This window comes from Plectropomus leopardus, chromosome 14, assembly GCF_008729295.1.
Source record: "Plectropomus leopardus isolate mb chromosome 14, YSFRI_Pleo_2.0, whole genome shotgun sequence".
In the NCBI taxonomy this organism is placed as follows: domain Eukaryota; kingdom Metazoa; phylum Chordata; class Actinopteri; order Perciformes; family Serranidae; genus Plectropomus; species Plectropomus leopardus.
In genome coordinates this window covers 16,332,393-16,347,835 of record NC_056476.1, presented here as the reverse complement: position 1 = coordinate 16,347,835, position 15,443 = coordinate 16,332,393, and the positions used below count along the sequence as shown (strand labels likewise).

General features: G+C 38.5%; 2 protein-coding genes across 4 annotated transcripts; one reads left to right on the top strand and one right to left on the bottom strand.

Annotated features, from left to right (window-relative positions):
• Window positions 1–2,689: 2,689 nt before the first annotated feature.
• On the bottom strand, window positions 2,690–7,268 carry pcmtl (l-isoaspartyl protein carboxyl methyltransferase, like). Of its 3 annotated transcripts, none has more exons than XM_042500858.1 (9): window positions 7,200–7,268; window positions 6,764–6,899; window positions 5,353–5,457; window positions 5,194–5,225; window positions 4,973–5,077; window positions 4,763–4,883; window positions 4,583–4,668; window positions 3,780–3,949; window positions 2,690–3,596 (listed from the first exon to the last, which is right to left on the bottom strand). In XM_042500858.1, exons 2-9 carry the CDS (start codon window positions 6,879–6,881, stop codon window positions 3,584–3,586), a joined length of 750 nt encoding a protein of 249 aa, XP_042356792.1. In that variant the 5' UTR covers window positions 6,882–6,899; window positions 7,200–7,268; the 3' UTR covers window positions 2,690–3,583. The 3 variants fall into 3 exon arrangements, with proteins under 3 accessions (XP_042356792.1, XP_042356791.1, XP_042356793.1); XM_042500857.1 differs by having other exon boundaries at window positions 6,764–6,931; window positions 7,200–7,243; XM_042500859.1 differs by having other exon boundaries at window positions 7,160–7,212.
• A 131-nt stretch (window positions 7,269–7,399) lies between these two features.
• Window positions 7,400–10,783, top strand: ccdc32 (coiled-coil domain containing 32). Its single transcript, XM_042500970.1, has 4 exons — window positions 7,400–7,503; window positions 7,787–8,036; window positions 9,477–9,630; window positions 10,001–10,783. The coding sequence occupies exons 2-4, from the start codon at window positions 7,796–7,798 to the stop codon at window positions 10,188–10,190; spliced, it is 585 nt and encodes a 194-aa protein (XP_042356904.1). The 5' UTR covers window positions 7,400–7,503; window positions 7,787–7,795; the 3' UTR covers window positions 10,191–10,783.
• The last annotated feature ends 4,660 nt before the right edge of the window (window positions 10,784–15,443 follow it).

Below are 15,443 nucleotides of genomic sequence, written 5' to 3'. Positions count from 1 at the left end.
CCAGCCTCTGTCCAGTTTTAGTGACAGACTGATTTTAGCCCATGTTCTTGCATCAGGTCAGTAAACCAGGTGATGCATGCCTCCCTCATGCAAGGGGACTTGCCATTGATGCTTGAGGCCTGGGTGAAAAAAATCCTTGAAGTCTTTGGTGTGCTCTTCTCTATAGACGCTGTGATTCATAACAGTTTGCACTGCCCTCAAGATTCAAGATTCAAGATTCAAAGTGTTTATTATCATATGCACAGTATGGAAACATGTTTCCCTGTACAATGAAATTCTTACTTTGCTGTCCACAGAATGCCTAACATTTAGCAAATATAAAAGAAATATGAAATAGAAATTTACAATAGAAGAAATTTAGAAATTTACAATAGAAGTAGAAAGAACAGTGCAAATAAAACAGTACAGTGCAAATTCGAACAGTGCAATTGTGCATGTGCAAACAGAATAGTAAACTGTCTGGTACAGTTATGAGGTCGTGTGTGTGAGGTAGTTGCTGTGTGGACTCCTGTCAGCAGTTTAGGAGTCTGATTGCAACGGGAAAGAAAGAGTTCTTTAGTCTAGTGAAAGAGTTCTTTAGTCTACATTATGTTAAATGCACGGCCTGTCAGATGCACTGAACAGCTGTTAGTGTGCCTAAGGGATGATGGGGCTGCTAAGGCCCATCCAAAAAATGTCTTGTGAGATGGCTTTGTGAGTGTATCTCCCAAGCTGACATGCAGGACCCTCCCACTTTAGTACACGCAAACCCTATACAAAGTGTGGCAATGTCATCTAGTTCAGTGGGGTGAGTGTCCAAGAAATGTACGGCACTGTTGTAGTCTCCACACCTTGCCTGTTCTTCTTTTTTTTGTTTTTTCTTTCTCTGTTATAGTCTTTGCTTGCTTCACCTAGGTAATGGGACAGCGGACAGCGCTCATTACGTCATCGGCAGCCTTTGTAGAATATACGAAACATCACATGGGAATTGAGTCCTCTTGAAAACCTTTATTACGCATGAAAAATAGCCACAAAACAGCACATCATAAATGTATAAAAAGATTAGTGAAAAGATATATATATATCCGTCCATATCTTTTCACTGATTTTTTGGTACATATAAACATGTTCTTTTTTATGTAACAAAAAAATGTAAACAAACACTGCTACATAAGGTGCATGGTGTTCCAGAACAGCATGATGATTAAACCTCTCAAAAAGGCCCAGGAAGCGCTCCACTTCGATCAGTGTCCTGTAATAGATGAAAAAAGTGATTAGTTATGTCATGCTCAGAAAAAATATGAAATTATACATTGGTGGGGAAATCAAACAGTCTGGTCACTCACTCCCACAGCTGCTTGACAGCATATTTCTTCTTTGAGAACTGATCCTTGTTCTCCACCCGCAATTCAATGAGTCTCCTGGTCTGCTCAGGAATCCCTGTGTTGTAACAGCAGAACGTGAACATTAGTGTACAATCCATAAACCTGCTGCTTGTTTTCATTTTTAGCTGGTGTAAAAATGAAAACAATTAACTGACTTATTATAATGCTAGCCTCTAATATTAGCCTAATTGACGTTATTATAGTGGCAGATATGATCACTTTGCAGGACAGAACTTTACCATAACCAGTTAAAATATGTTAACATATTATTCCAATGTACCATTAATCACGGCTTTATAAATTACCGCCCACACTGATAACGTGGTTACATGCGGGAATGTATATAAAAGTTAGTAATTTACAAGCTTCATACACAGCACAAAATGCATCTGACCTTGACTCCTGTCCCCTGCAGGTGGTGGGCCCACTGGGTGGCGGCTCCATGTAGTCTTTTCAGGCTGAGCCCATGGGCAGAGGCCCAGCCACCAGATACTCACTGGCACATGTATACCAGGCAAGGTACTTGTGTCCCAAAAAATACTGTTCAGTCATGCTCTTTTCTGAACCACTCTTGGTCTGGTCCCTCCCCTGGGACCACTTTGCCTTGGGAGACCCTACCAGGGGCTATTAGCCCCAGACAACACAGCTCCCAGGATCACAGGGACACGCAAACCCCTCCACCACGTTAAGGTAGCGGTTCTCGGAGGGGAAAAAATTATTTGTCTGTCAGTTACTTAAAGAAATAATGAGAGAGAGAGAGAGAGAGAGAGAATCAAAGGCCTTATACAGCAACTCACCACTGATCAAAAAACAAAAACAAACATAAACATTACATGGCAACTTCATAATGTCTAATTATTTCTCCTTATATATTTTTTAATCTGAAAAACATTATTACTCTTTAAATCATTCTCTGAAGAATTACACAGTCCAACACCACATACTGAAATAAACATTTGCTTTAAAGTAGTTTTGTGCATACTGATGTTTAAAGTGAAATTTCCCTCTGTAATCCTTGTTGGACAATGTTGGACAATGTAAACTTTTCAAATATTATATAGGCGATCTGTGATTTCTGTCCATGGTTCAGCCTTATTTACATGAATTCTAATGTTTATCAGCATTATATCATTTTACTGATGTATATGAATCCACTGAGCCCATCTGTCACCCTCAAACTACAACATAAAAAATACGATATATTCTACATATTTTAAAAATGTTTTTACACATTTTTTTTGTAATTTTCCTCTAGATTTGTCTCTTGATTCTTTCCAACACTTGCTTTCATTTTAAATTTATGATCCGATACACAACAGCAAATTCCTTCATGTGAAAAACCTACGTGGATTCTGAATCTTTATTTTCCGTATAACATTACTAAATTACCTGTCTTTCTCTCATACAAATCTTGTACACTCCTTCCGGGATCCACAGGATGTACAACTTTTTAGTATAAAATTGACAAACAATTAAGTATCCATTTAGCAGGTTTTATTAATAAATCTTGTAAGTCTACACATAATTCAATAGTTGTATATTTAAAAAAGTGCTTTAACTGATCAGTTTTTGGCACAATTACCCCTCTGTTCTACAGTGACAAATGTCTGATAGCACGCATCCTAAACATACAGAATATGAAGCCAGAAAGAGGAAGTTCTTACCAAAAATATATATTACTTTGTTAATTTACTGAAATTTCATGTATCATCCTTGGCTTGTACCTCAGTTTGTCTTAACTGCATTCATAGTCAAAGCGTTCCCATAAAATTACACACAAAATCACAAATTTACTGCTCATCTGAATTTCCCACAAGCATCCAAATGAACACATCCTGTAGCTCCTTAAGCTGAAACTGCATTTTTCTCAGGGCTAAACTGACATATGCATCAATACTGTGAATCATTTTGATCTCAGACAACCTTTCTTTGTCATCCACATTTAACATCCTTATCAATGTCGAAATGACTCAGAGGATTCTGGGAGTAAGGTCATCAGTCCAGCTGTGGTCGCTCATTCACTCCTTCACCGTTTTATCACTCTTGGAAGACAATCTGGTTAAGCTAACAGAGTGAGATCCTCCTTGTACGTTGCTAGGTGACCACCCAGTGGGACAGGTGGCCGTTAAGACTGGAGCTCAGTGAAACCACGAGGAGCACTAAGGGGCGCCGGAGATGCAGCACCAACGCCACCTCCTGCGGGGGCAACCACACTGCAGTCAGAGCTCACCTCTGGGGAGAGAAGGAAGAATAGCATGGATATAATCAGGGACAAGCTACAGGATGGAGGGGGATGTGACTTATGCATAAGATACAGTGAAAAAGACCTGTAGGAGGTTTGTCAGTGCATAACATGGTTTTCCTTCACTGATTTTGGTGTAAAAATGATAAGTTATGAGTGTTTTTGTGCAATACCCAGGCCACTGACGCCTCTTGTCAGTCAGGGGGACGTATACTACTCCCATCAATGCTTTCTTGAGAAAGGTCCCATCGCTCTGCCGATCGTACTGTTCAAGCACCTGACTGCCACCGTCAGGGCCCACGGGGAGAACCAAACGCCCACCAGGCTTCAGCTGCTCCAAGAGCTTCAACAAAGAGAGGGCACAAATCAAATATTTCATGAGGCGGTACTCAAAAGGCAAATTCAACGTTGTTAACAAAAACTAAAATCCTGAAATCCAAAACTTGGTGTGAAAAACATTTTAGTTGACAGAAATAAAAAATTAAAACTAGACTTTAGAATGATATTGTGTAGTTATTTAAAAAAAAAATTAAGAAAATAAACAGAAAATGTCTTTAGTTTTAGTCTCTGTCAATTTGCTCAAATTTGTCAACATGACAAGAAAACATTTTTATACAAAAAAAAGAAAAATCAAAACTGCAATGAGCACACCCACTCTAGAAATTAAAGTGAAATTAAATTAAACCGAAAACATAAATTAAAAATGATATGAAAATACAAATTAATTTAAAAAAAAAAGTAAAAGTTTAGTGACTAATTCAGCATAGAGACACTTCTGTAGTCTGCATACCAAACATCCTTCACAGCTAACAGTACTTGAGAAACTGTGACTGTTTAAGATTCCCTTTATTATTGTAGATGTACTGCAATGTCTTTAATTCTCTGTGCATTACTTTTTGACTTTGGATAGAGCTAGATAAGTGCATGATTTCTCTTATTCTATTTTCAGAGGAGTAAAAGCAATATATGTCCTTACAGCTTTAGGAACAGTAGCTGCAGCTGCACCAACATGAATGGCATCATATGGCGCTCCGTCCGGGTAGCCGAGCCTTCCGTCTCCCACTGTGGACAGGTACAGGTGCGACTTTTATCGACTTTTGTAGCTGTGCAACATCAACATTTGATAGACGTGTGACTTGGACATCTCCTGACTCACCTACGAGTCTGATGCGTCCAGAGGTGAGCAGCTCTGGGTCGTCAGCTCTCACATTTTTTATCGACATTTGAACTAGTTCATCAATGTGTTCAATGCCAACCACTCTACCACTGGGTCCTGTCTACAAACAGCAGAAAAATGCCGCTCACTCACATACTGTCTGTTATGCCAACTGGTGGGAAACATATCAAAAGCTTACACAGAGCTTACCATCCTTGCAAAACAGGCTGTGAGATATCCACTTCCTGAACCCACGTCCAGCGCCGATGCCCCTTCAGTTAGTTTGTCACTTAACAGCTCCAATGCATGAGCATGCTGTCAGACCACCACAGGAAAACACACAGTCAATCATGTGCATGAACGTAAGTGAAAAAGAGTTCATCTTAAGAAATCTGCTCACATCCCAAAGCAGTTCAGTGTTTGTTTCTCACCATGTGCGGTGCGCTGATGGTTGCCCTGTAGCCTTTGAGAAGAAAATTTCATAAAACAGTCAAAGCATGCATCTGAGATCATGACATGTTTTCACTCAAACACTTGTCACCATATTGACAGAGAAGTATGTTTCTGAAAAGAGTGAGTGGAGTGAATACCTATGGACTGAGGAGAGTCTGCATAAGGGTAGTCTGTAGAGTAGAGCCCTCTGTCTGTAGCCAGCATGGCATTAAACACTTGGTCGCTGCGGATCACACCGTGATCTGGAGAAGAAAAGAGGAAGCAATGACACTGAGCTGAACTGAAACATATGTGAAATGTGCACAAAAGGAAGTCTGTGATGTTGAAATCCTTTTCCACGTTGATTTGTTTTCCCCCTTACCAATTAACGTTGAAGGAAACACTAATTAATACAGACTTTTCAGGAAAAAAAGATAATGACCACTATTTAAAACTAGGTGATATAACAATATTCTCATCTTTTTTTGATAATTGTGTGAGATTTTGGTAATTGTAACACCATGATGTAGCATGTATGTAGTCTTTTTCTGATCTTAAGGACTGCATTACAGTTCAGTGATACAATTCTCTAAACTTTGCAAATGCAAACAGTTTAAATGAACAAATGGAAGAACAAAAAGATGATATTATATGTTTTTAGCTTTAAGCATTTTCCCTTTCCAGTTTTCTTTGAAAGGTTTATGTTTTCCTTTTCCATTACACATTTAAGTTTTTGCCATTCACTTTTTTAGCATTTTTTACAATTAAAGGTCCAGTGTGTATGATTTAGGGAGATATATTGGTAGAAATTGAATAAAAGTGTGTTTTTTTAGTAAATAATCACAAAAAAAGAATCATTGTGTTTTTGTTACCTTATATTGAGCTGTTTATATCTAAACAGGATGCAGGTCCTCTTTCACCAATGTCTCTGCTGTAGCCCACAACAGAAAAAAACCCAAACACTGTCACTGGCTCCCAGTGAAAACTTCCTGAACAATGATCACTGAAGGAATTATCACAGGGAGAAATTTAAGTTTGCTGCAATCTGCAATTCTAACCACTAGATGCCACTAAATCCCCTTAAATCTTACACACTGTTCCTTTAAATGTTATTTTTTTCTATTACACATTAATTTTTTTGTATCTCAGTTGTTTTTCTAACATATTAGCTTTTCCTTTTTCCTTTTTAAACAGTTTAAACGTTACTTTCCAATTAGAAATTGCAAACTTTAGTATTCATTTATCATTTCAGTGGCCCTTTTTGGTTTTGTTTCATAAGAAAACATTCAAATATATCCAGATAATCGTGAACAATACAATAAAATAGGCCTAATAGTTTGTTTTTATCTTTAAATTCCAATTCTGGGTAAAATGACCTTCCACATATTTCTATCTGCTTAGCCAATATTCACCATGTGAAGGAGAAATATCACCCACTTTATTTAAAATAAAGTGTAAAAGCACCTACTGTCACACTCGGAATATGTTTATTATTTTATTGTGGACTTGAGGTTTTTAGTCAAAGACCTTATGATGTCAAACCTCAGGTCCCTGACATGAGTCCATTACCCCTGAGCCTGCTGATGAGCTCTGGATGTGTCTTGCCGCTGGACATCCACGCCATGGTCCGGGACAGCAGCACACCCATCGGGACTGCCACTACTGCCAGGCGCACCGCTGCGTGCATCTCCTACACCGGATCTCCCTGCAGTGACATGATGATCAGCGCATGCAAACCTGAATGCACGACACACGCGTAACTGTAACATACATTTAATAGTCAGAAATTACAGGTTTGTGAATCATCGCAAACAGCAGAGGCAGTGAAGTTGACAGTTAGCAAGCGAGCTGATCTAGCTTCAAAGTTTAATGCGATAGTGACAAATTAACGTTACATTATGGACATATAACATTATTAAAGGGTTGTCAATGCTAATGTCAGCTACTCAAGTAGTCAATACTTACGATTATGATAATTCAACAGAGGTCATAAGAGCTTGTTTACCTTTCGTACTTCGCCACCGTTTCTTCCAGCTGAGCCAAACTTCCTGATTCCCTTCTGAGCGAAACGCAACGCCTGGCCAATAAGATGCCGACCCACCAGCATCAAGCCCTAGACATCCAATCACAACTCAAGACATTTTGATTGGCGGCTGCGAAGTCCAATAATATGACGCTAAATAAGGAAGTGGGCTGTCACTCATTAAAGATTGTGGATCATGGACACAGTTAGCCAGTGAGGCTAACCTTTAATCTTTAAATACATACATAAAAGGAAAGGAGGTGATTCTTGAGATTTTCCCACACAGGTAAGACGTGGTTTTATGTATTGAAATGACAAACCGTTTGAAGAAAATTTTAAATGCACAACAAGAGTCAAAACAATAGGTAGATACCAGTTTAGCTAAGTATGTTGATGAACTGTAAAGCTCAGTTTTTCATTGCTGCGTTAAATATTTGACAATCTTTCTAGTTTCCTTTTTTGTCTTTTGTGAAAATGTCTCACGAACATGCCCGCTTTTGTATTGCTGTTAGAAAAACGCCATTAACAGCACAGGGCTAACGCTAACAAATGTTGACTTCTGTTTTCAGTACACCAGAATGATTGACGACTTTGAGACCCAGGAGGTCCGGTCCAGCGGGGAGCTGTGGACCGAGATCTGCTCCAGTCTGCCGGGGACACAAGCCGAGACAACCCCGGACAATAACACGGAGTTCAAAGACTCATTCCAGCCAGCAGCACCAGTGCAGGTCAATGGACAGTCAAATGGAACCAATACCAGTTCTCCCAGCGCCAAATGGGAACCCATGGAGGATTCTGAGATCTACATAGCCAGTTTAGGTACAAACATCCTCCCTGCCACTTTTTGGTCCTTTCATGGCTGTCATATTCAGCTCACCTTGTCCTCCATCCACCCTAATATGGCACACACCAAGCATCAGTCAAATTGTATGGGGGATTGTAGGAGTGACAGGGTTTCAAATTCCTAAAAGACTTTTTATTATTTTATTTTATTTTTTACTATTTTCTGATGTCTTAGAAAATAGTGGTTCCCAGCCTTTTTCCTTATGCGACCCATTTTCTATTCAGTGCGTAAACTGAAGATTCATAAGTGAAGCATTTTATGCATATTTCATTTTTTATTTAATGCATAACAGTAACAGTACAGAGCAACAGATAAATTGTACAATTAACCTAAATAGTGAACACAATAACTAGAAGAAAGTTTGAGTATGACGAAAAAATTGCAGAAATTTTGAGCAGATTATTTCCTGTGAATCACAATAGAGATGAATTTTCCCAATATTTTGAGGATTTAAAAGAAAATACAATTCCTTTTCTTTTTTTTTTATTTCATTTTTAAATGTGTTTATTTTAGTCATATTTACTTATTAGGCTCCTTTTTTGACAAATCACAATTTTCTTACCCCCCAGGTTAGGGCGTTGTTCTGTTAGCTCTTTGATTATTTAAACTTCATTCTTTTCTAAAGCAACACGAGGATGTTGAGCAGAGAGCGAAGGCTCTGTAAATATAACTTTTGGTCAGGTCCTCACCATACCATATTTGTAAATGTATATCTTGAATAATAATCTAAACATAAAAACTAACTGTTTTATTTGGTTTTCTTCATAGAAATTAATGACATGTTGAGATATGAGATAAAGGACTACAGATTTTTTTATTTTATTTTATTTTTTTAAGTTTTCCAGCTCCCCTTAATCCCAGGAAGGCCTTGCTACCCCCTGGGAAGCTTTGGTGACCCCTAGTGGGGATAGGACTCCCATGTTGGGAACCAGTGTTTCTGACTAAATGATAAATCAGTTAACTGAGGAAACAATCTGATGATTAACCAAAGAGAAAGATATAAAGATAATAATCCTTAACCCTAGAGTAACTGACTAACCAATGAGCTGTATACAAAGAGAGGAAACATCCCCAAATACCACTGTGATAAAGGGCTACGATTAATGATTATTTTCATTGTCAGCTAATTTCTCAATCTGTCAGATGTTTGGCTAAATAGTAGAAATGATAAAAAAAAGATAATTTTTAGTTTTGTTTATCCTTAAAAAATACTCAGACCAATATGATGATGGCAAAATAGCCCCAAACTGATGGTATATTGAGAGACACTGAAACTCAAAACTGCTGTGAGTGCTCTGGCAAAGTCAGAAAGGTACTGCCCTTAACCCTCCATTCATTAATGCTAATAAAATGTATATATTTTAAGATGTACACAACAGTTTTGTGTTTTTTTTTTGGTCTATGTTTTGCTGCAGAGAATCGCCTAAAGAAATTAAAGGGCCAGTCAAGTGATGTGACCTCCAGGGACATGTTGCGCTCGTTGTCTCAAGCTAAGAAAGAATGTTGGGATAGATTTCTGCACGACGCTCAGACCTCAGAGCTCTTCCAAGGCGGCGACATGGATGAGAGGTAGGATGGGAAGGATGGATTATGTTGTTGCATACATGTACCTCTGCAAAGATGCAAACATTAGGTGAAGGGCTATCCTGCCAGAGGAGCAACTCTATTCTCAGTTGACTTTCTGGTCAGTTTACAGCTGCCCCATTTAACCCCAAGAAAAGACTGCATCCTACCTACATCTAACTATAGAGTATATTCTAGCTTTGAATGCTGCAGGAATAGCTCTTACCTTTGCCTGTAGTATGCTCTGAATTTACTAGTTTGTGTAATTTTCTTTACTAAACAGAATTACTTCACATCATGTGTTCTAAGGATAGCAGGTCTCTCACATCTTGAGACCTCTTCCCATCTTAATACCTTGTGTACCTCTCTTCCCTAGCGCTCTTGAACACTTCAAGAGGTGGTTGATTCCCGAGAAGGTGGCCATCAGCGCTGAGGAGCTGGAATATCTCCTGAGGCCATCTCAGAAAAACGAACCAGCTGAACCAAACCAAACACAGAGCAATGAAAACACGGAGGGAGAGGGACCCAACCTCGAGGAAGATGACACTCACAGCCCGGAGAAATGAGTGTGTTAAAATAGTAACACTGAAGAATGAACTAATTCAATGTGCATTCAGTAGGGGTGACTTGTTACCCCCACGCTCATTCTGAGCTGTGTTATGTCATAGCAGTGTTTTGGCGAAAGCCTTTGTTAACAGCAGTCACAGAAGCAATTACTGCCTGTCATCGTCCTCTGTATCCCCAGCAACTGAGTGTTAACTACTTATTCAGTCCTTGTTATTCATCCCTCCATCCAGAGCACACCATGGAAATATATAATAACAAACCTATAATTAGACTTGTTTGTCCTGTAGCAGAAGAATTAGCATCTCTGCGTAGTGATCCACATTATATCTGTTACAAGAATGTCTCTCGACGTTGAGTATACAGTATAAAGTAAGTAAAGGACCACATGCAGTAACATGTTGTAAATGAAACTTTTATAACATCTTGTAAACATTATTTTTCTGTTTTTGAAATATGGTGACATCTTGAACAGGAATTCTTTGGGGTGTATATCTGAAAACAGTGAAACATTTTGTGTAACATCTTTATTTTTGCCATGTTGGTTTTACCAGTGAAGTTTTACCCACATTTCAATAAAAACAAGTATAATTGATTCTGTTCATTTGTCTGCACATAAGCTGAAGTAAGGGCACTGTTATATTCAGGTAGATAGGTTATACTATTCTTAGGCACATTTGAGTGTGTGCTCTTGTACTTCTGTGTTTGTGAGAATCGATTAAAGATTTTGGATGTATTTGCAAAGTGAAGAAGAAGTTAGAAGAATGCACAGTTCTGTTAATGACAACAGCTGGTGTTGGCAAAAGTGGCCCCCAAGCAACATAAATTGAGTATCCCTGGTGTAGGGACTTGGTTGTAATGATTAGTGCGGCGGGAATGCATTATCTGATTGAGGGCCCTTACAACTACACAATTACAAACGTGTGTGTATTTGTACATGTAAGCAAGCAAAAGGGTAAGTGTAGCGGGTTTCTCCTCTGTGATCTAACTGCATTACTTTTAGATGACTGCAAGGAACCTATTTTAATTCATCCACAAAGTATAGTAAATCGTTGACTTTTACCAGGCTGGGATGCTATAGAGTTGCATTATGGGAAAAACAGGATCCAAAGTGGACTCCTGCATGCAATATTTTTATAAGTTTGGCTATTAATATCTTACATAGAATGCCTCTTTGTTACTTTGACACATTATTATCACTTGCTAATAATAAACTGACAGATGGGATTATGAAGACTTCAGTACCCATGGGTAAAACTCATGTAAATCACAATAAAACTATATCCATCTCAGTTGTTTTAGGTTATGCTTCAGTATGGAAATAACCATACCAAATACTAGAAAGCATTTTTATTCCTCATAGTTTCTGATCTTACTAATATTCTGTGTTTGCCTGGGAAGCTTATGCAGGTTGTATGTGGCCAACTAGAGGACAATGTCAACAATGACTAGAAAGTTGAATTAACACTTCGCTGGAACAGCTTCAGCAAAAATTGAACATTATAACCCAAGTCAGGTAGACTATTATTGTTGACTATATTTATGTCATAAATGAAACTAAATGTTATTCTGAATAAAATAATTCTAGCCTGGGAAAATCTTCTCACGCAGTGTTCATATGAATAATGGCAGCCATAGCTTCGCTCTATAATGGGAATTAATTTCAGTTGAGGTCCTTAAAACCTTTGGGAACCCCCGTTATTATCTTGCTGTCCATCTTCTAGGACCCAGAGGGCCGAAAGTGTGAAATCATCTGAACCTACACCAGTAAAATAGCATTTGTTCTAATTTTTCCCTCAAGTGCGGAACAAATAACATCACTTATCTTTACCTCATGAAGCAGACTTTATTTAACTTATTCTTGAGGATACTCATTACAATTTCAGTGAGTGAACTCAGTGACTAGCTAACTCCAAAGGTCTCACATGGCTTTGTGGTAATAGGTTACACAGTGACAGATGATAGTGTGAAGAAGTGAACTGCAGGAAATTAACATCTGATTTGCACCCATTCTCAATTCAAATGTAATTTCCATCTGCTGAAGGTGTTAATTGAGAAAGCCACTGTGGTGTCCCCTTAGCAAAAGACCATTTAACCCCAAATGTCATAATAGTATTAACACTATACTTCATGCTTAATTTTTACACATGTATTTATATTCATAGAGTTTGCAAATAAATGCATTTTGGAAAGAGGCTGGATCTTTGAATGACAATAAAACCACTTTATCAAATATCAAGAGTGTGAGATGCAGAATTATTAATTTATATGACTCTCCTTTTTTCTGCTGCAGCCTCCCCTGTTCTCCTATGTGCACAGCAGCAGCTCTGGCATCTATTAACCCCTTTCAAGTGCTAGGGTTCATGGCCGTGCACACAAACCAAAAACAACCCACGACAAGCACTGGATCACACTCACCCCTGGTCGATCAGTCACCCCATCGGGACAGCTCAAGGCCCAGTTGGATGCCAATATTCTTCCAACACCAAAGAAATTCCTCCCAGTATGAGACCACTTGGACATAAACTAAATCCCAGCAGCAGCTACTGTTCAAGCTGCTTTTCACTGAAGCCACAGTTTAAAAATAGGCCTCATGCTGCAACATTCTCCTAAATTTCTCTTCAGTTTCAGCTGCACTTGTATATTTTCATACTTTTGGTATGTGTGCAAAACTCTTAATTGGTAAAGTATGTTTCAAATAATAGTAGTCAAGTAAAAAGTACAATATTTCCCACTAAAATATAATGGAGTATAAGTAGAAAGTGGCATGGGATTAAGATACTCAGGTAACATACATGTAACCTCAAAAATAAGAAAGATTTGTTCGTTTCTTGCATGAGGCCCATTGTGTATTAACACCAAACACGCAAGGAAAAACACCTCAAAGGATGAAAATACCCATTTATCTTTTAAATGAAACTGGGAGACAATGAGGATACCAATAACAAAATTCTTCAGCCACTTCAATGACACATGACAGGTGTCAGTGTGATTAAGTTTTCATCATGCAGGTAACTGCAAAGTAACAAAGGAAGAGCCCAAATTCAGGCATTGTGGGCCAACAGCAACAATTTGGGGGTGTATTGCAAAGGTAAACGTACATACCTTTACTGGTATATCCAAACAGAAGTAGTAGCCGACTGAGTTATCAAGATGGCAGGAATGGGACAGAGAAAAGTACTAGCATGCAGACAGGTTCAGGTAAACAGCATAACAGAGGCTCAAAACCAACATTGACAATTTTGCAACAGACAACAGGCAGATTTGATGAAGTAAAGTGGAAACAGGTGAGCAGTTGGGCAGGAAAGGTCATGTGATGGGAGTGGCTGAGAGGGGTTACTGCAGGGGCAAGCCCAGATGATTTTAAAAAGGCTGAGGGCATCTGGTGGATAGTTTGAGAACAGCAATGATGAGTCCGGCTGGGTAAAGTGGACATGTGATTTTAGAGAGGCAGAATGTGAAAACACTCACATAAGGGGACAGAGAATGAATGAAACTACACCAAAAAACAAAAAAAAACAGTATTGACAGTGAAGACAAAGGCAGCACTTGAAAGGAAAATTAACCAAATGGGCTTTACGCTTTTTGTGTTGGCTGACAATAGCAGCGATTAAACAGTCAACACTGTTAATGAGAAAGTTGGCTTCTCCTTCAGGTGTTGGATTGCATCATGATTCAATAATGTCTTCAGTAAAGCTGGATATCAAGGAACTGGATACTGCATTTGTTAACAACATCTTCACAGGTCCAAGCAGAGGTCGAACCAAGTCATTGTTTTGCAAGTCACAAATAAGTCTCAAGTCTTTGCACTTAAGTCCAAAGTCAAGACAGGCGAGTCCTGAGTCAAGTTTCATATCCTAACGTTTAATTTTTGAGTCTTAAACAAGTCAGAATGTGCTCTTAGACAAATTAAATGCCAAAAATAAATTTACAAAAATCACGAATGCTTTTGAAAGTGCATTTATTTGTTAAAACAAGTGTTTTAAAGATATTTACCTGTTAAGCTAACATTAGCTAAGCATTAGCTTGCTACTATGTTAATATTATCCTTGACTTGCTTTTCTCTGTCAAACTTCAAATATTAAACAAAGTTGGAAATTACTGAGCCCCTATCTGTAATATTCAGCCTGGATGTTTTGCATACTGCAGTTTATCTTTTCTTTACCACTGTAAGTTTTGTACATGAACCAAAATTGCCTTCGGTGTCATATTTTTTTCGACTGCTGCTCAGTAACGCAGCGGTAGTTCTTCATGGTTCTCTCCTGTAACTTGATTGGATGCTGTCCAACTGATTTAAACAAAGTGGATCATTTTGGGATTAAGTGTCAAATTGCTGGGAATAAACAGTGCTGACAGAAAATCAATCAAGTATTTCCAGGTTAAAAGGCTCAAATCCAAGTAACGTCACAAGTTGTAGGTATTTAAGTCCAAGTCAAGGTGTAAGTCTTTTTTTTTTTTGAGTTGTCAAGTCTACAATCATCGTATGTGTGTAAGTCTGAGTCGAATACACGACGTGACTCATTCCACACCTTGGAGTCCAAGACTTTCCAGTACCTTTTTTCCATGACCATCAGGGCTTGTGGAACAGGAAAGACCGCCTTCACTCAGCATCCAATGACCTAAAAAAAACCTCAATAGGCAGGTGGACATTAATGACCCAATTATGCACGCGAAAAGGACCGACACTTGCGGTTACTGTCTGCTCCACAATGCATGTGGTGCGCTGGTCAGAGTGCTTCACTCTGTTGCATTGACGGTGACCATTATTTGTTACAAACTTGAATTATTAAGACTCCAAAGATACATGAAATTAATTACAAAATAATGATAAAAATGCTTTATAAATGCTCAAATATTTTCCTCGGCCTCGGGTTCATTGACATGTTCAGTAACTTCACAATCAAACCTCTGCTACCTTTAAGTTGTACCATGCAAATGAATTATGTCCTGGATTACCCTTTGCAGACACTCACTTGATCAGTCACACTGGTCACACACTTTTCTTTGGTAGCTCTGGCACCAAGACTCACAATTTTTAAATTAGTCTTTGTTTTATGAATATTTAAGATGTGTACTGCTGGGGACAGATCGTGGTTTGTCCCTTAATTGTTCAATTTCCGTTCAGATCCCTGATGTAGGTTTCTGGGTGTGTTTGAAAGCGGCCTAATTCTGAAAAACCTCAGAGCTGGAAAATTATTCAAGTAGAACATAATAATTTAGTCAACTCTTCCATTCAGTTAAGATGTCTGTTACAC